General features: G+C 38.4%; 4 protein-coding genes and 1 pseudogene across 9 annotated transcripts; all 5 read left to right on the top strand.

The window, feature by feature from the left end:
• The first annotated feature begins 2874 nt into the window (after positions 1-2874).
• LOC104738483 (photosystem I reaction center subunit II-1, chloroplastic pseudogene) lies at positions 2875-3885 on the top strand (annotated as a pseudogene). The gene has a single exon (XR_015578437.1). The product of XR_015578437.1 is annotated as a photosystem I reaction center subunit II-1, chloroplastic pseudogene (transcript).
• Positions 3886-4018: 133 nt separating this feature from the next.
• LOC104737444 (F-box protein At4g02760) lies at positions 4019-8473 on the top strand. Of its 3 annotated transcripts, none has more exons than XM_010457616.3 (14): positions 4019-4416; positions 4951-5072; positions 5357-5889; positions 6112-6287; positions 6382-6480; positions 6669-6779; positions 6930-7030; positions 7115-7227; positions 7332-7396; positions 7482-7554; positions 7639-7701; positions 7804-7862; positions 7955-8038; positions 8132-8473. In XM_010457616.3, exons 3-14 carry the CDS (start codon positions 5512-5514, stop codon positions 8256-8258), a joined length of 1449 nt encoding a protein of 482 aa, XP_010455918.2. In that variant the 5' UTR covers positions 4019-4416; positions 4951-5072; positions 5357-5511; the 3' UTR covers positions 8259-8473. The 3 variants fall into 3 exon arrangements, with proteins under 3 accessions (XP_010455918.2, XP_010455919.2, XP_010455920.2); XM_010457617.3 differs by having other exon boundaries at positions 4115-4431; XM_010457618.3 differs by having other exon boundaries at positions 4154-4416; positions 5369-5889.
• A 1793-nt stretch (positions 8474-10266) lies between these two features.
• On the top strand, positions 10267-13126 carry LOC104737441 (F-box protein SKIP17). Of its 3 annotated transcripts, none has more exons than XR_015578436.1 (12): positions 10267-10652; positions 10796-10968; positions 11089-11181; positions 11312-11384; positions 11684-11761; positions 11838-11950; positions 12041-12105; positions 12210-12285; positions 12381-12443; positions 12522-12564; positions 12680-12817; positions 12897-13126. XR_015578436.1 is itself a non-coding variant. In XM_010457613.3 (12 exons), the coding sequence occupies exons 4-12, from the start codon at positions 11348-11350 to the stop codon at positions 12943-12945; spliced, it is 675 nt and encodes a 224-aa protein (XP_010455915.2). In that variant the 5' UTR covers positions 10267-10652; positions 10796-10968; positions 11089-11181; positions 11312-11347; the 3' UTR covers positions 12946-13126. The 3 variants fall into 3 exon arrangements, 2 of the variants coding, with proteins under 2 accessions (XP_010455915.2, XP_087338234.1); XM_010457613.3 differs by having other exon boundaries at positions 12522-12577; XM_087482108.1 differs by having other exon boundaries at positions 10273-10652; positions 11312-11421; positions 12522-12577; positions 12897-13124.
• Positions 13127-13383: 257 nt separating this feature from the next.
• On the top strand, positions 13384-16494 carry LOC104737442 (protein GAMETE EXPRESSED 1-like). Its single transcript, XM_087482105.1, has 7 exons — positions 13384-13435; positions 14069-14619; positions 14721-15308; positions 15387-15513; positions 15601-15787; positions 15881-16025; positions 16122-16494. Exons 2-7 carry the CDS (start codon positions 14135-14137, stop codon positions 16381-16383), a joined length of 1794 nt encoding a protein of 597 aa, XP_087338231.1. The 5' UTR covers positions 13384-13435; positions 14069-14134; the 3' UTR covers positions 16384-16494.
• Positions 16495-16631: 137 nt separating this feature from the next.
• Positions 16632-19294, top strand: LOC104737443 (uncharacterized). The gene has a single exon (XM_019235114.2). It carries the CDS (start codon positions 16738-16740, stop codon positions 19066-19068), a length of 2331 nt encoding a protein of 776 aa, XP_019090659.2. The 5' UTR covers positions 16632-16737; the 3' UTR covers positions 19069-19294.
• The last annotated feature ends 12 nt before the right edge of the window (positions 19295-19306 follow it).

The following is a 19306-nucleotide window of genomic DNA, read 5'->3' as shown; positions in this document are numbered from 1 at the left end:
ATTGAGCTTCAAAGTAACGAATGAGAATCTTGATGTTGGACTAAAGTAATTTTGCCTTTAGACAACTATGAAAAAAAAAACATTATGCCTGCTTATAAAAGCGTAAGAAAGAAACAAAATGTTTGAACATTGAAACCAAAATAAAATAAAAATCAGGAGAAAAAATTTCTTCAACTGGTAAAATATAAGCAGAATCCAAAATGGTGTTAAGGTAAAGTAAAATTGATTTATTTAGTTAAATTTGAATCGAACACCCCTTGCCCTAATAACCTGTATATATTTTTTTCTGAACAATTTGTGATAACGGATAACTTAGTAATCAATATCATAAATAAATTCCAAACCGAATTACTCGACATAGTGCGATGGACATGTTTGGTTTGAATTGGGACCCCGAGAGACAAAGCTAAAAAAAGTTAGGTAATATGCAAAGAGTGTAAAGCAATTTGGAGTTGATGGTCAAAAATAGCAAAAGTATGGGCCAATACATAAATGGAGAGACATTACACACATAAGTTTTACATTTCGAAATTATAGCAGTTTTGGACTTTTTTGTTTTTTTTTTCTTTTTCTTTGAAACTGATGAAGTAGTTTTGGACTTTATCTCAAGTTCTCAACCAATATTTATTTATTTCGCTTATAATAACGTTTTTTTTCTAGGTCACCATGAAATGTTTTGTATTTAATTGGAATTATGAAACTAACTATAATAAATTAAGTTTTTGATTTTTGTTCTTCATCTAAGTACGTAAGAATACTACATGTGGGATCAAAGATGTTTTTTGAGCCACATCGCACAGATAACATGTTTTTCCTTGACCAAACAATGTTTTTTTTAAATCTTTCATGAAAAGTACTATCATACTCGTCATCCTGCACTGCACCCATGATGTATGCAACAATAATGTGATTTGGCCATATACACCCAACCCAATACCTTAAACTTTAAACCCTATTAACGTACGGCCATACACCAATTACGCGGCACTAAAGAGTAAAGAGTAGAGTACTTTAACTATTTGTGTAAAAAGTTGGTGAAGCAGAGTGTTTAAGGCTTGCAAGACGTCATAATAATGGTGGCTAGTTAATTTGAGACTGCAAGAAAAAAACGAATTAGCGATATTGAAAGTTAATATTTTGAGAGAGAGACTCCATCAAATAAATGCTTTCAATCATTACATTTCGAAATAAGTAAACATTAGGTTGATTTAGGTGTTGTAAAAGAAAGAAAACACCGCATGTAAATGAAAAACATTTACGGTTGAATAATTTTGCATTTTTGCTTAGTTTGAATAACCAAAATCAACATAATGCAGCATTATCTGATGCAGTGATGCTAAGGGAGCAAATTCCGAGTCTAGTATTGTCTCGTCAAGGTCGTCAAGATGATGGAATCTTAGCAAAATCCAAACACGTTCCCAATCATGAACCCCTGTTCCATACAGAACACTAAATCCATATTAATACATCAGTTTCATCCATTTCACATTCCTGAACAATTCACATGTAGGTGTAGGTCCTTCCCATTGCAGTTTCAACAATATACTTTGCTTGCCTAACAATTACCATGTATACTGCCTTTATTGCTTCACATGTTAACTAGGATCTAGTTCATTTTATATATGTAGAAACTGGTTTTACACAATGAATTTGTTTGAAAGGGGAAACAAATTCAATAAAGAACTCTCTCAAATAAACTCGATCAAAGCTAAGAACAAAAAAGAACTGAAATTTCTTGAAGAAGACGTAAGGGTTTTTTGCTCAAGAACAATGAAGAACTAGGGTTTTAGTATTAATTGCTGGATGCTTTACAAGGAGGGGAATCTCCGTTATTTATATGCTTTCCTAGATTACAAAATATGTCTACTTTCCTAATAGATCAAACTGTTAATAGGAAAATTTCTTCTTTTCTTCAGGTTGGCCATGAGGCGATATGGGAAGTCGGCTTCACGTCCTTGGACTGGGCCTGTAAGATCTTGTTGGACCCTAGTTTAAAGGTTGAATTCAACTCGACGTTAAATTCCCGGGTTTTGATAACCGGTTTAATTTATGATTTAGATTGGTATGTCGGGGGGTGCTAATTCCCGCACCAACAATTAGTCCCCCCCAGTTCGGTATATTCGAATGTTAATGTGAATGTTCAAACTATAGAAAGAGAATATTCGATCTAAAATATATGGAAATCGTATTAATTTTCCCGGAAATCCGCGCCGCTTCGGTATTCACTGTCGATATGATGCGTGTCACGTACGTCGAGTCCGTCAGATCAGGAGCCGAAACGTCGCGTAGGTCATAATGACTACGCGTAGGGTTGTCGCCCGTCTGCCTCTATAAATAATCTTACTTTCTCCTCATTTTCACTTTTCGCCAAACTTCCAAAGGTATTTGCTCTGTTCACTTTCCTCGCTGCTTGTTTATTTTGCTAGTTTTTTTTCTTAGATCCTTCAAATTCTTCCACACTCTTCGGCAACCTGCTATGGCCAGCACTTCGACTCCCGTTTCATCATCTGGAACAGAAAGTGACCAGCTGATCCGCCGTAATTCCAGGCGAAGATCTCCCAGATCGGTCAGCTCGGAATTAAACGAAAGGGTGGTCAGGTCAGACAGCGATACCGAACTGCCTTCAAGTTCCAGATGCTTCTCAAACCCCATTCCCAGTTGGCGTGACACTCCGTAGGAATCGCGGCAATGCTGCAGCTGCATCCGACCTCTATTTCATGAACTTCCTGAAACGAGTCTAACTAGATAAGCCCAAATTTACATTTATGTAAGCCCATGGCCCAACACATGTAAATGGTCAATGATGTGTCGGATAAGCTTCAGGGCTTCAGGTCTTTGAATTAAAGTTGACCCAAACAAAAAAGAAAAAAGGAACAACAAGGAGTCTAAAGAATCTGGTGCGACACATCCACCACCAGGCACCAGTAGTATCACTTGAGGTGACAAAACGACGTCAGATAGGCAAAGAATAAGATGATGGGTAAGAGAAAAATCTAAAGGTTGAATCCTATTGGTCACCTTATCCACTTAATCCAACAAACTCTAGCTTCTCATTTCACAATATTATCTCTTTACTTCTCATCCAACACATACCATTAACCAAATTTGCTCATTAGATACAACAAAGAAACAAAAACATGGCAACCCAAGCCGCCGGGATCTTCAACTCCGCCATAACAACCGCCGCAACCTCCGGCGCCAAGAAACTCCACTTTTTCTCGACAACCCACCGTCCCAAATCCCTCTCTTTCACCAAAACCTCGATCCGCGCAGAGAAGAAAGATTCCTCCGCCGCCCCCGCCGCCGCTGCAGCCCCCGCCGTGAAAGAAGCTCCCGTGGGATTCACGCCACCGGAGCTAGACCCAAACACACCGTCTCCGATCTTCGCTGGAAGCACCGGTGGACTCCTAAGGAAAGCACAGGTGGAAGAGTTCTACGTTATCACATGGAACTCACCGAAAGAACAGATCTTTGAGATGCCGACAGGAGGAGCAGCGATCATGAGGGAAGGTCCGAATCTGCTGAAGCTAGCTAGGAAAGAACAGTGTTTAGCTTTGGGGACAAGGCTTAGATCCAAGTACAAGATCAAGTACCAGTTCTACAGAGTGTTCCCCAACGGTGAGGTTCAGTATTTGCATCCTAAAGATGGTGTTTACCCAGAGAAGGCCAACCCGGGAAGAGAAGGTGTTGGTCAGAACATGAGATCTATTGGCAAAAATGTTAGTCCCATTGAAGTTAAGTTTACTGGCAAACAAAGTTATGATTTGTAAGTTGAGAAAAACTTTATTGTAAAAAAAAAAAAAAAAAAAAAAACAAGACTATGTGCATGCAAGGTTGTGATGACTATGTTTCATTGTTAATTTTTAATGGATCTTTGTTTTAATATTTCCTTCTTCTATTTGATATCTCTTTTCTTGTTCAATCTAGTTTATCTCAGCATGACTCTTGAGAAAAACATTGTGTTTATTCGTAACGGTTCAACATTAAATCGAAAACCAAAACATTGGAAAACCGGACTATTGACGTCAGTTTAGTATTGGGCTTCAAGGGCCCAATTGAGTAGAATTTTTTTATTGTGGGCCAACTAATAAAACCTAAAGATTCAATTTCAAACGGTCGGGTTTTAAAGATTCGGATCTTCGATCATCGTCTCACTCAACAACGCACAAACCCCACAGTAACATCATCTTTCGTCTCACATTCAGTGGTCTTCTCTCCGATTCAAAACCCTAAGCGAAGTTCCGATGGTTCCCGTGGCCATAATCAACAAGAACAGCATCTATCCTGTTATCTGAGTGTTCCTTCCGTTTCGGACTCACATTGTACGGGGCTATTTCAACTCAGGATCGTCCTCACTAATTCGGCTCGCGGGCTTCTCCGTTCACAATTTCCATCTCGTCTGATGTTATTATAAATGTAAGCCACTTATAGGTATCGAAATTGTTCACTTATTTCTATTCCTTGTTCTGTGCGTTTTTCAATCTATTGTGACTATGTTTAAGAGCGTGTTGTTCTTCCCTGTGGAGGATAAGTTTTGAAGTCTTATATTGATTCTTTGACTTCAGATCTTTTCTCGAGTGTTTATAGGGAGTATGAAATAGACTGTTTATGCTACTCCCACATAGACTAAACAAAGTCTTATGGAGAAGAGGTTGGTGTTGAGCTTGTGCGTTACAGGGTTTGTAGTTGGGACTTGGGAATGCACTTGGTTTAGCTAGAGTTCTTGTAGTTGGGACTTCACTTGGGTTAACTGCACATATTACCTGCATATTATTACTTATCAATTGTTCTAGATACTAGCAAGTAATGTTCTGAAAATCTTGCTTATTATTGCTTAATATTGGATTTAACATGCTTAGCCAATGGCTCTACTGTTTTTTTTTTTTTTTGTGTGTGCTTGAGGATCTGTCTTTTCATCTGATCTTATTTTTCTTTGTTTCGTTCAACTAGGAATCTCGTGAGAAGTCGAAACCATTTTAGATTACTGAGAAGAGATAAACTGCCCCGAATGGTTAGCTTGTCCGTATATCTTACAGACCTACGCTGATCTGAAGATTGTTATCTTGTAACTTGTAAGTATCCTTATTTTTAAAGCATCCCTAATATCTGACATATAAAGAACAACCCTTTATTAGATCCAGACTGTGCAAAGTTTGTGACTAATAACTGAAATTCGCGGGTTGTGAGATAAAAGCTTGAGCTTCGAGTTTTTATTTTACTTTGATTATTCAGTCTTGTTTGGCTTTCTGCCAGTATCAGTGATCGCTTCTTGAGTTTCATCTCTTCTGAGCAAACATTAGTCTTTCGGTGTGAATGGTGATGGTGACATGTATTTTATCATTTATTGTGTTTGTAGATTTTGTTTCAGGGATGAAGACTTTGTTGCAGATTTACTGTGAAAGTGAGACACGTGCTACATGAAATCTCAGACATAAATTTGAGCCTTTGGAGAGAAAATTTTCGTCTTGCATTCACTCCTTTCTAAGAAATTCCTTTTCTGCGTTCTGTGTCATGGACGCTCCCAATCCCAAGCGACCTTGCCATGCCCCTTCGGTTACCTCCTCGTTAGAAAACCCTTGTCCCCTCCCTAGTGCTCCAGGTTTCAACCAAAGCAACATCGATCTGACTATTTCTTCTTTCCTTTCATTGTCGGACTTGCCTTTGTTCGCCTCACCACTCTCTATTGGATGCTCTTTTGATCGAGTGCTTGATAAAGTTATCCCCTCAGCAGCTGGAACTTCCCATGATGAATTCGAGCAGGATCGTTTCCTGGATCGTACTCTCCAACTCGCATCGGTTCTTTACAAGTCCATAGAACGTTGCATCAGAAAACGCGCCACCCTCCAAAATTCCATATCGTGGCCTCTCCTCCCTGAACTAACCATTAAGGTAACAATTCCAACATTCTCATATCATGTATCTACTTTTGGAAGTATTGCGCTATCTCTCTACCCGCTTTGTTGAATCTGTAGACAGTGTTTTGGGGATGTATTTCCCCGCCTGATCTCATAATGGATGTTACAAATTAAGAATGCTTAAATTATAATTTGTTCAAGGAATGTGTTTTCTCGAGTGATGTCTAGCATAATATGTTTTCTAATGCATATTCAGGTATTCTCAATGCTTGACACAAAGTCTCTCATGCAAGCTTCTGCATGCTGCACGATGTTCAACAAGTGTGCGATGGATCGTGTATGTTACTCTCACATCGACCTAACAACCGCTGCCGAACATGTTGATAATGGAGTTGTGTGTAGAATGATCCATCGGGCAGGAAAAGAACTCAGGTGGAATTTCCTCTGCCTGGGTTATCTTATATTGTGGTGGAGCTTGGTCTATGTATCTATGAAATCATCTCTTAGGTTTCGTTTATGTTTGCAGATCCTTCAAACTCGGTTCTATTTCTCCCTCAGCTGGATCTACATCTTTGCTCACAAGATCCTGTCTTACCCCACTAACTTTTAATCATGGTTTTGCTGGGTATCTGCTTTATAACCAATATATACAAGTGAATGTTATGTATCAAATCTGTTATATTAATATGATTTGTGCTGTCTGCAACACCTAGATAAAGAAAATGGATTTTACCAGTTTTATAGAATAATACTGGTGTCTAATTAACATCTGTGTCATCTATTGAGCGATACTAACTTTTTCCATTCAACTAGGGGTTATTTGAGAAGTCTACACCTTTACCATCTCAGAATGATGGATGGCGAGTCCTTATCTCCTGTGTTGTCAGCCTGTTTAAATCTCACTGATTTGAAGATTGTTGGATTGTAAGCTGGCTTGGATCCCCTGAACTTCAGGAATTCTCCATTTCATTGTTGCTTTGTTTTATTTTTCCTCGAGGCGCCATCTTCTATGCTTTTTGAGTATTTTTTTGGTAGATTTTTTGTTGATATATATTTTTTTATTGCATTAATTAGTGTTTCAGGACGCTGGTTAAATCCACTAGAGCAGTTAGGTTCACTCACGAGAAACTGTCCCTTGATAGAGAACCTGTTCATAGAGATATTTAATTCAGCAGGTAAATGTTTGTGCTATGAATTTTTCCTTTGTATTTCATTTGAGTGTTTGTTCAAAGTTACCTACTTTGTGACTGGGAGTATAGGCCGTATAACAGAGTCAAGCTTGTTAGAGTTTGGGGATAATTTCCCAAACGTAATTTCGCTATCACTCCTATGTTTTCGGCTAAATGACGCAATAGCACAAAAATTAATTCAGGTATGGCTCCTCTGGTTTTATTGTTATTTCTGCTCTTTTCATTTGATACCATCTAATACATTTCTACAAACCCGAAATATATAATATTTGTGATGTTTTTACAGGGTTTTCGTCACCTGAAGCACATTAATTTGTCGAGATCGCCTGAAATTAGTGGTTGCTTTTTGAGGTTCATGTCTTTTGAGTAAATGTTAATGATATCTTTATTAAGGGTTTGGTAGCAAATTATTTATGGCTTAAGATTTTGGTGGTAGGAGTTTGGGACTTTGCTGCAAAGATAGTCCACTGGAGACTCTAATATTGTGCAACTGCAATTCTCTAAAGGAGGTAAAACACAACTAATTTATTCAGTTTTGTACTTCATTCTTAAAGTCACAGTCATGAGTTTTGACCGCATACATTGGAATTCAGATAGAAGTTTGGCTGTTTTTGTGTTCTTTACTGGACGGAGACTTCAAATCCATTCGACTAATCGTAAGTTCTTTTAGGAAATTTGCTAGTTTTACATAAATTTGCGTATGACACAAGTAAATTTTCATTATCTTAATTAATGGCTTCTTCTTTTTTCTTCTATAGGACGTATCTAACAACCAAGGTTTAGTCTCTGATGAAGGCAGTAGTTCTTCTGGACCAAGGTAACTGACTTATTTGTTAAAGTTTTCTTTTGTCCACGATTTTTTCATAATTGATTTGTTTTTACATATATATATACTGTTGTTTGTTGTAGATTTCCTATCGAGGAGCTGAAAAAACAGAGACCAGATGTCACATTTGTGGCAATATTTGAATCACAGTCATCATCGTCATCAAGGTTCATCAATAACTAGTTTTGTTAAGCTTTCATTTTTTATACCTAAAGTAATTGGATTTCTTTCTAAATGGTTGTGTTTTTGTAATATTTCAGCTCAGGTGAGGTATATCCCGACGGCACCTCTTCCTCGACTTCTGAGACTAGCAGCGAGAGCCTCCTTTCCTGGAGTTCTAATAATAACAGCGAGGATGAGCATGACTACGACATGGACTCTATATAAGTTCAAAGGCCCTTATAATTTATTTCCGGGGTACCCAGAGAGGTCTCCGAAAAGTCAAATATTGTTTCATTCTCTCCGAGAATCTAAATACTTTGTCTTCCTCCTTCTAATCTTCTCCGTTAATTGGTAGTTATGCTAATGGATTTGTCCAAGAATTCATGTAATCCGTTTTCTAATAATTCTCGAAGAAACACGATCACTTCAAAAGTAAGAAACATTCAAACTGCTTAATCTGCTGTGACGATCTCTAATACAGTTATAATCGCAGCTTCCTGCTCTGATTCTGCATTTTACTCGGAATCTGTAGGAGGTCTGTGATTCAGAATAGGGTCAGCCTGTCCGCCGCTTTAACTAAAGAGAAAACGAAGATGGACTAAGCGACTATGACTTATAGTCTGAGTGAGTAATATAGCTCGGCCTTTTTATCTTCTTAGAAGAGTCAGCCTGTCCGTTGCTTTTCAGAGAAAGCGAAGACGGACGAAGCCACTATGACCTATATAGTCTATGAGTGAGGAAGAAGATCAGGCAATCTTCAGGCTTTTGACAAGAGATTCTCAAATTTTTGGCAAACCAGGTTAATCTTTTCAATAATTTCAGAAGGAAACGAGTAATAATAATAGTCTCGGCTTTTTATCTTCTTAGAAGAGCTGCAAGACTAGATGTTACATGCACCATGATCCTCATCCCCATTATTATAGGGGAGGAGCATTTGCTGCTAGAGAGTTCTGAAGTTGTTTGTTTGTTTGTTTCTAACATGTACTACTTTTTAAATCCACTTTTAAGTTACGAAACGACAATTTGGATACTGATAACTAAGTTTGAGACCCTCACTAGTCACTCTATGTGGTTGCAAGTTTACCAAATTCTTCCAAAGTCCATAATACGCGATAGTATCATTAATTCTCTCCTCGGATTTAGATATATGAGGGAGTCTATGTAAATCATATCATGGAATCTATTTGGCCCTTTATATATATATATATAAATAGAGGTCTCCCAAACGTCATATATCTTCCTTCTCTCCAAGAATCTGAATCGTTTCGTCTTCCTCCTCCTAAATCTTCGAATCCATGACTCACCTACTCCAGACGAAGAAGACAGAGCTTGTTGCTTAGCAACAACAACACCAATCGACTCACTCAAGTTTCGAATCAACTCGCTATTGGGGCATGTGTTGCGACTTATCTCAAACTACGTGCTCTAATTATAGTTACTGAATTCCCTGACAGGTACACTTCAGCTTATCTCAAAAGGCCAAAAGGAATCACGGACGTCTTACCTGTGGTTGTTGCACCATTTGCTTTTGCAATTCAGCAACTCGGCGTTGTCAACATCACTAACCTCCCTCATAAGGCACGTTATGTCCCAGTTCTCCCTCCTACAGGACATCAGTACGGACTTCCGAACAACCAAGTTTGGAACCCTGAGGCGTACGCACAAGCTGTGGAATATGCTAGAAACTTCGGACTCCACTTTCATGTGGTTGATACGAACCTGAAGACCGGTACCGCCTGGTGGTTACTGAGACAACACTTCTCTGAAGAAATGTTCGAGTTAAAGCTCCCGTTCCCGGAGGTAAACTACACTTCTGCCATGGCACTCACTTTTCCTGCTCATGAAAGATAACGAGGACGACCTTGACCCATCAAACGATATTTTCGATCTCACCCCTTGTGGAGAGTCCGACTACGGTTCCATACTACGTAATCCTCACCGTGGATCAACGTCACCACGTACATGAATATTGATGAAAGTGCGAAACAGATCGTTACTTAGTTCTTTCATGTAACTTTTGAAACCACTTTTTATGTTATGTTCTCCGCCAAGTCAAAATTGTTTCATTCTCCTATGCTCTGCGAAAGAAACTCTCAACCCGAAAGCACTCTGTTTTCCCAAAACCGTAGTGTTTATTCTAATTCTTAAACCTCCTCGTTTTATGTCTATTATCTTAAAACGCTGCGTTTTATTATTTGGTGTAATTAAATTGAAAGAGAGTCTAAATCTTTCTAATTTCGAAAGTTGTCTTCTACTCTTCTTGTCGCCGTGATGGAACCTTCTCAAAACCCCAGCAAGCGACTTTGCGGAATCCAAAACCCAAACCCTAATATTCTCCCTAATGTCCCCGGTTTCGAACAGAGCCACGTCGATCTGATGATCTTCTCGTTGCCGGATTTGCCTTCGTTATCCTCGCCGCTCCCCCTCAGCTCCTCCTTCGACCGAGCGGTTGAGAAATTGTTCGAAGCTTCTGGCGATGACTCCGTTCAAGATCTTCTCACTGATCGAGCATTCCAACTCGCTTCTATTCTTCAAGATTCAACCAATAGGTTTTTCCGAAAGCGCGCTTATCTCCACAGTTCCAATTCATGGTCACTCTGCCATAACCTCACCGTTAAGGTTACAAAATAGTGACTTCATACCCCTTATGTTCTATATATGTTGAAAAGATGTTCCATTGATGTACGAAATTGAGAATTATTAGATTATACATTGAATTTTGAGGATGTGTTGTAGTATTAAGATGATGGTTTAAAATGCAGGTCTTTTCGATGGTTGATACAAAATCTCTGATGCAAGTTTCAGCTTGTTGTACTATGTTCAAAAAATGTGCCATGGACTCTCTTTGTTACTCCCACATTGACTTGACAAGTGTAGTAGATGTTAGAACTAGTGTTGTGTGTAGTATGCTCCTTAATGCTGGAAAAGAACTCAGGTCAGAGAGATTTTTGTGTCTTCATGAAATCCCGATTCTTCTTCTTTTTTTTTTTTTTTTCCTCCTTTCTTCTTGATGCAAGTATCTAATCATCTCTCAGGGTTTGTTTGATGCATGCAGATCCCTAAAATTTGGTTGCTCGGATAGATCTACGAAATCTTTGCTTTCAGAGGCTTGTCTTGTCACACTATCCTATCAGGATGGTTTTCTTGGGTATTGGCTTTATTACCAAAACTCTGTTTGACTCTACCATACATAGAAATTGGTTCTACTGGTTTCTGTGGCCTTGCATCTTTGATATAATAGTATATTTTTCTTTTTTTTTTCTTTTCTATTCAACAAGGAATCTCTTGGGAAGCCTACACATATACATTCTCAAATGGTTGGACGAGGAGTCCTTATGTCGTGCGTTATCGGTCTGCTCAAATCTAACCTTTTGCACCATTTTGATAAGTTCCAAGAATTTATGAATTCAGTCACCAAAGAACGACACCATAGAGAGACTTTGGCAAAGGAGAGAATTCCAGCTCGTAACCTAAACCCTATATAAGCCACTTCCCCTTTTTAGCCTACCCACTCAACTAACCGATTGAAACGTCTATTACTGATCTTCCAAGTCTCTCATATATAGGCTAGTTACAATAGTCCTAAGCTGGACTAACAAGCTTTGTCACATTTTTCTCACTTTCTGCAACATTTGTGTTTCCTCTTACAGGGTTGTCATTAGATAGCGTATTAAATTGTCTCACAAGAAAATGTCAGCATCTGTTCTTAGAGAAAGAGTTTGGATATGGTAAAGTTTTTCCACTGTGATGCTTTGCTTTTGTTTTCCTTTCATGATTGCTTAAGCTGACCCTAATGTGTGTCAGCTAAACCGTACCGTATATGTGGTTTGTCCTTTGAAAGAAACTGCCCCAATATGACTTCACTATCAGTTATAGGTTTTGACCTAAGTGATAAAAACGCCTACCTCCTTATTAAGGTATGGCTCTTTTGGTTTTGTGGTATTTCTTCTATTTTCATTTGGTGCTGTCGAAATCTTTTACAAAAATATTGGATGCTTTTTTTGCAGGGTTTGCGTAAGCTTAAGTACCTGAACCTATCCAGAACAAAGATAATCACAGGACTCTTTTTGAGGTTGATGTTTGCTGCGCAAACATATTGATGAAGATATCCTACTAAGTATTTTTCTCTTTTAGCAAAATTTCTTATGGCGGAGAGTTTTCTTTTCTGATGGGTAGGGATGTAAGCCGTGATGACTGCATAGACTCTCTGCTCGAGACTCTGATATTGCGAGATTGCAATTCTCTAGAGGAGGTAAAGGAATTTAAACATAATACAGTTTTTCTTTTGTTGTTGCATCTCATATTAATGTCACTAATATTTGACCGGTTTGAGTTACACATATTCAGAGAGATGTTTGCCTGTTTTTGAATTCGTTACTCATAGGAAACTTCAGATTCATTCGACACATTGTAAGTTCGTAATAACTAGTACTTTACTTGTTTTGGTAAAAATACTGCTGGTTTACCCATACTCTTTTTCTTCAATAGGACGTTTCAAATGAAGCCGGATTGATTTATGGCAACAAGCCATGTAGCAAACCACTGTAACTAATTTTTTATTTTATTTTTTACCATTTAACAATCAGTAATAAAAATAACTCGGTTAGTGACGTACCGGTTTATATGGCCATTGTTGTGTGTTGTAGGTTTCCTCTGGAAAAGCTGAATGAAGAAAGACCAGGGATCACTTTTGTGGCAGAATTTAGAACACCACCACCAGCAGCAGCATCATCATCATCATCGTCATCATCATCGTCATCATCATCATCATCATCATCTTCAAGGTTGATCAGTTTGTTGTTAGGCTTTTAAAACAATATATTAGGAATTGAAGTTAAATGATTTGTCGTTTGTAAAATTCAGCTTAGGAGATTCTTCCTCTAGCAGTGGAACTGACGACGATGAAGACTGAAGTGTGACTTGTGAAGTTGTGATAATTGTCTTGTCTTTTTTTTTTGCGAAGACAATATTTAGGCAGTAATTTTTTTTTTATAACTTTAAACCAATAGACGAGTAGTATTAAAACTTTTGTTGTGTGGTAAATCCACTGAGACGACGATCTTCAGAAATGCAAATTCAGTTATATCGCGCTCTTTCATGGCGAACTCAGCAGCAACGTACATACTTGAATGGACTCAAAAGAAGAAGATGCATCGCAAACATTGCATCGAATTTTCACTCGTCGAAGAGAAGTACTCAAACCCAAGATCCAAATTAAACCGAACCGGATTAAATTAAAATCAAACCGGGAATTAAACCAAACGTTTGCGAAACGTTTACATCTTCTTTTGTCAAAAGAACCTGTTCATGTTACCTTTTTGATATCCCTTTTCTCACTTTCATCCTAATCACCGACTTCAACAAATCAAAAAAATAAATTCTGCTAATTCTTCTGTTTTCTGGTAAGCATTGGTTTTAGTCTCTAATCCTTTAATTACTTGCTAAACTGTTTAGAATCATGTAAGGTTGTAGTAATCTGTTAAAGGTTGAAATTACGTTTCGTGTTTATTTTGGTACTTGATTTGTTTTGCCACGTCTCTGTTATGAAATCGAGTGACAAAGAGGTTGAGAGTCTTCTCTTATTCAAAGTAACATAACTATTTTTACATTTTTTGTGTTCATCCATTGTGTTTTTTTTCTTTCTTTCTCTCCTAATATCGACTCTGAATTTGACCTTGGTCATGTGATTTTCTTGTTCTCTTTACGATATTATTTCTGAAGAAATTTTGTGTTGTTGGTTTATCTTTTATTAATACGATTAACTTATGAGATCTCAGAAAACGAAAAACAAAGTGGATACAGAGATTCTTCCTTATTTTAGAAAGATTTTTTTCTAAAATATTTTAACGAAGATTTTAAATGTCTTTTGTTTTCTTCTTTTTTAATTTGCAATTTGATTCGTTAAAAAGGATAAATTTCCATTTATCTATAGGGGAAGTTCAAGGGGTTTCCTTTTCTTGCGCTCCAAGTTTTTGTTATATATATTCACAACTCTTGTAACGTAATAATCTTCTCTCTCTTTTGTTATTTTGTAGGTGATCGATCACACATCTCCTTCAGAAAGAAGAAAATCAGAAGAGACCAAATAAAAAGTCGATTAAATGGATCGTTTGAGCAGAAGTTTTCTTCTGTTTTTATTGGTCTTACTTATAGATTCTCCATTAACATGCCACAGTTGGGGATGGTTCTCTTCTTCTTCATCGGAAAACACTGACTCTTCTTCTTATTCCCGGTCGTCTCATCATAGATCCAACCCCGAGTTCTCCATTGAAGTTTTCAGTGACCAGAAGGTGGTTCGTGTACTTGAAGACGCTAAAAACAAGCTTGTTGGTCCAAACAGTTGCTGGCAAAATGCTTATAGATACCTCTTCTCTGGCTGCAAAGAGGCAATTGCCACAGAAGAAAAGAGAAAGAGGTTTGCTTGGCATTTAAGCGATTGCTTTCTTAAAGACTCTGGAAGACGTGCTTTTCCAACTTGTAGTGATGATTCAACAATGATGAGTTGCCTCAAGAAGCTTGATGATCATGAGCATAAGATCTATCTCGAGTTCATGCTTGAGACCAACACCATCTGCCAACAATTACAGTAAGATTGACTCTCTCAAACATGAGATTTTATTACTTTTGATTTGCGAATTGGATTCTTAATTTGCTTCTTTCTTTTCTTTTCTTTTTTTTGTATGGCAGGAGTTACGCGTTCAAGAACGAGATAGAGAGACTTGTGAATGAGCTGAAGAGTTCAGCTCAGAATACAGAAGATAAATTGGATATCTTGGAGAGTAAATCTGATTCTTTAATGCAGAGCTCGAGCTTGATTCATGATTCTCTAGGGTCAATAGATGCTCGGGTTCAAAACGTGGCTCATGTGACAAACACCATAGAAACTCGTATGAGTGGACTGTCTCAACAAACTGCAGAAATATATCAAGAACAAAAGAGTATTGCAGAATCACAGTTGGAGCTAATGGACGGTCAAGTGAAGATGAAAGAAACCTTGAAAGATGGAATGGAGATGTTCAGTGATGCCTATACTAACATCCAGAAAGGAGTTGATAAGTTGAAAAGCGATACAAAGCAGATTGAAGGGGAAATAAGTGTACTCGGAGATAACCTATCAACTAGAATGAATGATTTGCATAGTAAAACTGATGACATTGGAGTTAAGGCTGATAGCTCGTTGGATAAACAACAGAAGCTTTTAGATGGCCAATCTGTGGCACTTGACGGTATTCAGTTTCTTACACGGTTTCAGTCTGAGGCACTGCAAGAGAGTAGGTAAGTTTCAGTTACATTAGAGCACTTTTAAGTTCAAAGGCAAGACTTTTTTTTCTAACTTTTGCTGCAACTTTGTAGGAATACATTGCAACGGTTGAAGGAATTTAGTCAGGAGCAACATGAAGATCTTGCAAAGCGGCAAGAAAAGCTTCAGGAGGTTCATGATCATCTGTATGAAAATTCAAAATCAATGTTGGAAGCTCAGGTCAGTCCTCTAAACCTTTATACAATACTTCAATCACATAAATCAATCTTTTATTTTTAACAATCTGTTTTTGTTTTTGTTTTTCAGGTAGCGTTTGAGGCAAAACAGGCAAACATGTTTGTGGCTTTGGATAAGTTGTTTGCTTTGCACAATGCGATGCTTCTCGAGTCCCGAGTGATAAAAGCCTTCGTCATCTACTTCTTGTCCATCTTTGTCATCTACATGTTTACAAGTACAAAACAAACTTATATCATAAGGCCAAGGCTTTACATTGGTAAGTATCATATTCCAAATCTCTTTCCTCATACTATATTTATAACAGTGGAATACATTCGTTTAACAGACCTTTACCATTTCGCTGATGCAGGTTTGTGCGTCACCTTAGCATTAGAAGTGGCAAGTTTACGCTACGTGAATGATGCGGGGCGTCAAGCATGGATTATAAACATTTTGAGGTCTTTATTCGCTGTTCTTGCGTCAGCTCAGCTTCTTCATTCTGTTTTCACATACAGGTATGACTAATTAAAATGCTAAAAAAACAGGAAATGTTTTGAACAAACCAAAAACTCAGGATACTGATCTTATACTCCTCTTGTCTGAATTTGCAGGGACTATGACGTACTAAACCACCAGATCTTGTTAGGATTAGTTGATAAAGTTAACAACATTCTAAGCAAGAGAGAGATGTCGTGGGATGAAGAAGATACAGAGAGCGAAGTAGACTGGACATCTTGGGTCGATACAGATATAACCGATGATGACAAAAATCTTGGAGATCCTGATTTCAAAACCCCACAAGTGATCAAGAACAAACCGGATATTACTTCTTCGACGATGACTAGAAGAGTGTATAACTTGCGTCCGCGGTAGACAGCAGCAAAGTCTTTTGACTCTATATATAATTATATTGTATGCTATTATTGTGTTGTAATAATGTATCCTATATGCCTTGATCTATATATCTGAGTTTGAACTTGTGGAGAAGGTTTTGCAATTTCTCAATCTCATCTTAATTTTTGCAGTAATCACGGACATTAAAAAATCTAATTTACATACATCAAACCCTAGCATGAATCAATAATTAGTTTCAGTTGAATCGCTTATTTGTTACACATGTCAAGAGACCCTTCGATTATTAGGCAGTAATTTTTTTTTATAACTTTACACCAATAGTATTAAAACTTTTGTTGTGTGGTAAATCCACTGAGACGACGATCTTCAGAAATGCAAATTCAGTTATATCGCGCTCTTTCATGGCGAACTCAGCAGCAACGTACATACTTGAATGGACTCAAAAGAAGAAGATGCATCGCAAACATTGCATCGAGAAGTACTCAAACCCAAATCCAGAAACCACCGCATAGCAAACCCCCCACTAAATCTGGAGACTCGGATATCAAGGAGTGGAACGTAGCTATAAGCAGCTACATGCGTACGGGAAGGTGCAGCGAAGCGCTTCGTGTCTTTAACCGTATGCCCAGGTGGAGCTCCGTTTCTTATAACGCCATGATCTCTGGGTACTTGAGAAACGGCGAGTTTGAACGCGCCCGGATGTTGTTCGACGAAATGCCTGAACAGGATTTAGTCTCATGGAATGTGATGATCAAAGGGTATGTTAGGAATAGGAATCTTGGGAAAGCAAGGGAGTTGTTTGATAGAATGCCTGAGAGGGATGTTTGTTCTTGGAATACAATGTTGTCGGGATACGCTCAGAACGGGTGTGTTGATGATGCAAGGAAGGTTTTTGATCGAATGCCTGAGAAGAACGACGTATCTTGGAATGCATTGCTCTCTGCTTATGTTCAGAACAGTCAAATGAAGGAAGCTTGTGTGTTGTTTGAGTCAAGGAAGAATAATTGGGCATTAGTTTCGTGGAACTGTTTGCTTGGTGGATTTGTTAAGAAGAAACAGATTGTTGAGGCAAGACAGTTTTTTGATAGTATGAAGGTGAGGGATGTGGTCTCTTGGAATACGATCATCACTGGTTATGCACAGAACGGGAAAATAGATGAGGCGAGACAACTGTTTGATGAGTCTCCTGTTCAAGATGTCTTTACATGGACAGCAATGGTGTCAGGATATATACAAAACCAAATGGTGGAAGAAGCTAGAGAATTATTCGACAAGATGCCAGAGAGAAACGAAGTGTCATGGAATGCCATGCTTGCAGGATATGTGCAGGGCGAGAGAATGGAGATGGCAAAGGAACTGTTTGATGTTATGCCTTGTAGAAACGTTAGTACATGGAACACAATGATTACTCGATATGCTCAGTGTGGAAAAATTTCTGAAGCTAAAAGCTTTTTTGATAAAATGCCAAAGAGAGATCCGGTCTCTTGGGCCGCTATGATTGCAGGGTATTCGCAAAGCGGACATAGCTATGAAGCTCTGGGGCTGTTTGTACAAATGGAGAGAGAGGGAGGTAGACTGAATCGCTCTTCGTTTTCATCTGCTCTAAGCACATGTGCAGACGTTGTTGCTCTTGAGCTCGGGAAGCAATTGCATGGACGATTGGTTAAAGGTGGGTATGAGACTGGCTGCTTTGTTGGGAATGCACTTTTGTTGATGTATTGCAAATGTGGAAGCATAGAAGAAGCGTATGACTTGTTTAAGGAAATGGATGGAAAGGACATTGTCTCTTGGAACACAATGATTGCAGGTTATTCAAGGCACGGGTTCGGAGAAGAGGCTTTAATGTTCTTTGAGGCGATGAAGAGAGAAGGAATGAAGCCAGATGATGCTACCTTGGTTGCGGTATTATCTGCGTGCAGTCACACAGGACTTGTTGAAAAAGGCAGGCAATACTTCTATACGATGACTCAAGACTATGGCGTAACACCTAACTCGCAACACTACGCTTGCATGGTCGATCTTCTAGGTCGAGCTGGGCTTCTAGACGAAGCTCAAAATCTAATGAAGAACATGCCCTTTGAGCCAGACGCTGCTATTTGGGGAACTCTACTCGGTGCAAGCAGAGTCCATGGAAACACAGAGCTAGCTGAAACAGCTGCAGATAAGATTTTTGCAATGGAGCCTGAAAATTCCGGTATGTATGTTCTTCTCTCTAATCTATACGCTTCTTCGGGTCGATGGGGAGATGTAAGTAAACTACGAGTGAGAATGCGGGATAAAGGGGTGAAGAAAGTTCCAGGGTACAGTTGGATTGAGATTCAGAACAAAACTCATACTTTCTCGGTTGTGGATGAGTTTCATCCTGAGAAAGACAAGATCTATGTGTTTTTGGAGGATCTGGAGTTGAGAATCAAGAGAGCAGGGTATGTTTCAAAAACGAGTGTGGTTCTTCATGATGTGGAAGAAGAAGAGAAGGAGCGTATGGTTCGGTACCATAGCGAGAGACTGGCTGTAGCGTATGGATTAATGCATGTGCCTTCAGGGAGACCGATCCGTGCGATAAAGAATCTGCGCGTGTGTGAGGATTGTCACAATGCCATCAAGTATATGGCGAAAATCACAGGGAGATTGATTATTTTGAGGGATAATAACAGGTTTCACCATTTTAAGGATGGTTCATGCTCTTGCGGAGACTACTGGTGAAGTTATGATGATTTTATTTCATCTTGATTCAATATAAATATTGACCAATTAGAAAAGGAAAGTGATCCTTTCACCAGTGGTGTAAGCAAATTGGGTAACCTTTTCCTTAACTTAGTAGTACATGAATCTGTCACCTTACATGTTACAAATCAATGTAACTGATTGATTGTTAACTTCTAATGTAGATCACACATGTGCTTATATATTTGAAAATCAATTTCATCAATCCATTGTTAGT

The sequence above is a fragment of the Camelina sativa genome, chromosome 13, assembly GCF_030686135.1.
Source record: "Camelina sativa cultivar CO46 ecotype springtype chromosome 13, ASM3068613v1".
Classification (NCBI taxonomy): domain Eukaryota; kingdom Viridiplantae; phylum Streptophyta; class Magnoliopsida; order Brassicales; family Brassicaceae; genus Camelina; species Camelina sativa.
The sequence above is the reverse complement of the archived record's forward strand: the minus strand, read 5'-3'. Positions and strand labels throughout refer to the sequence as shown.

Bases quoted from the DNA above. Each gene is read 5' to 3' on its own strand.
- LOC104737444 (XM_010457616.3), top strand. From the start codon at position 5,512: ATGGACGCTCCCAATCCCAAGCGACCTTGCCATGCCCCTTCGGTTACC. The intron at 7,228-7,331 runs GTATGGCTCCTC...ATGTTTTTACAG, and splicing joins TAGCACAAAAATTAATTCAG to GGTTTTCGTCACCTGAAGCA. The intron at 7,555-7,638 runs GTAAAACACAAC...ATTGGAATTCAG, and splicing joins ACTGCAATTCTCTAAAGGAG to ATAGAAGTTTGGCTGTTTTT.
- LOC104737441 (XM_087482108.1), top strand. From the start codon at position 10,305: ATGGAACCTTCTCAAAACCCCAGCAAGCGACTTTGCGGAATCCAAAAC. The intron at 11,951-12,040 runs GTATGGCTCTTT...CTTTTTTTGCAG, and splicing joins ACGCCTACCTCCTTATTAAG to GGTTTGCGTAAGCTTAAGTA. The intron at 12,818-12,896 runs GTTGATCAGTTT...TGTAAAATTCAG, and splicing joins TCATCATCATCATCTTCAAG to CTTAGGAGATTCTTCCTCTA.
- LOC104737442 (XM_087482105.1), top strand. From the start codon at position 14,135: ATGGATCGTTTGAGCAGAAGTTTTCTTCTGTTTTTATTGGTCTTACTT. The intron at 15,309-15,386 runs GTAAGTTTCAGT...GCAACTTTGTAG, and splicing joins GAGGCACTGCAAGAGAGTAG to GAATACATTGCAACGGTTGA. The intron at 16,026-16,121 runs GTATGACTAATT...CTGAATTTGCAG, and splicing joins CATTCTGTTTTCACATACAG to GGACTATGACGTACTAAACC.
- LOC104737443 (XM_019235114.2), top strand. From the start codon at position 16,738: ATGCAAATTCAGTTATATCGCGCTCTTTCATGGCGAACTCAGCAGCAA.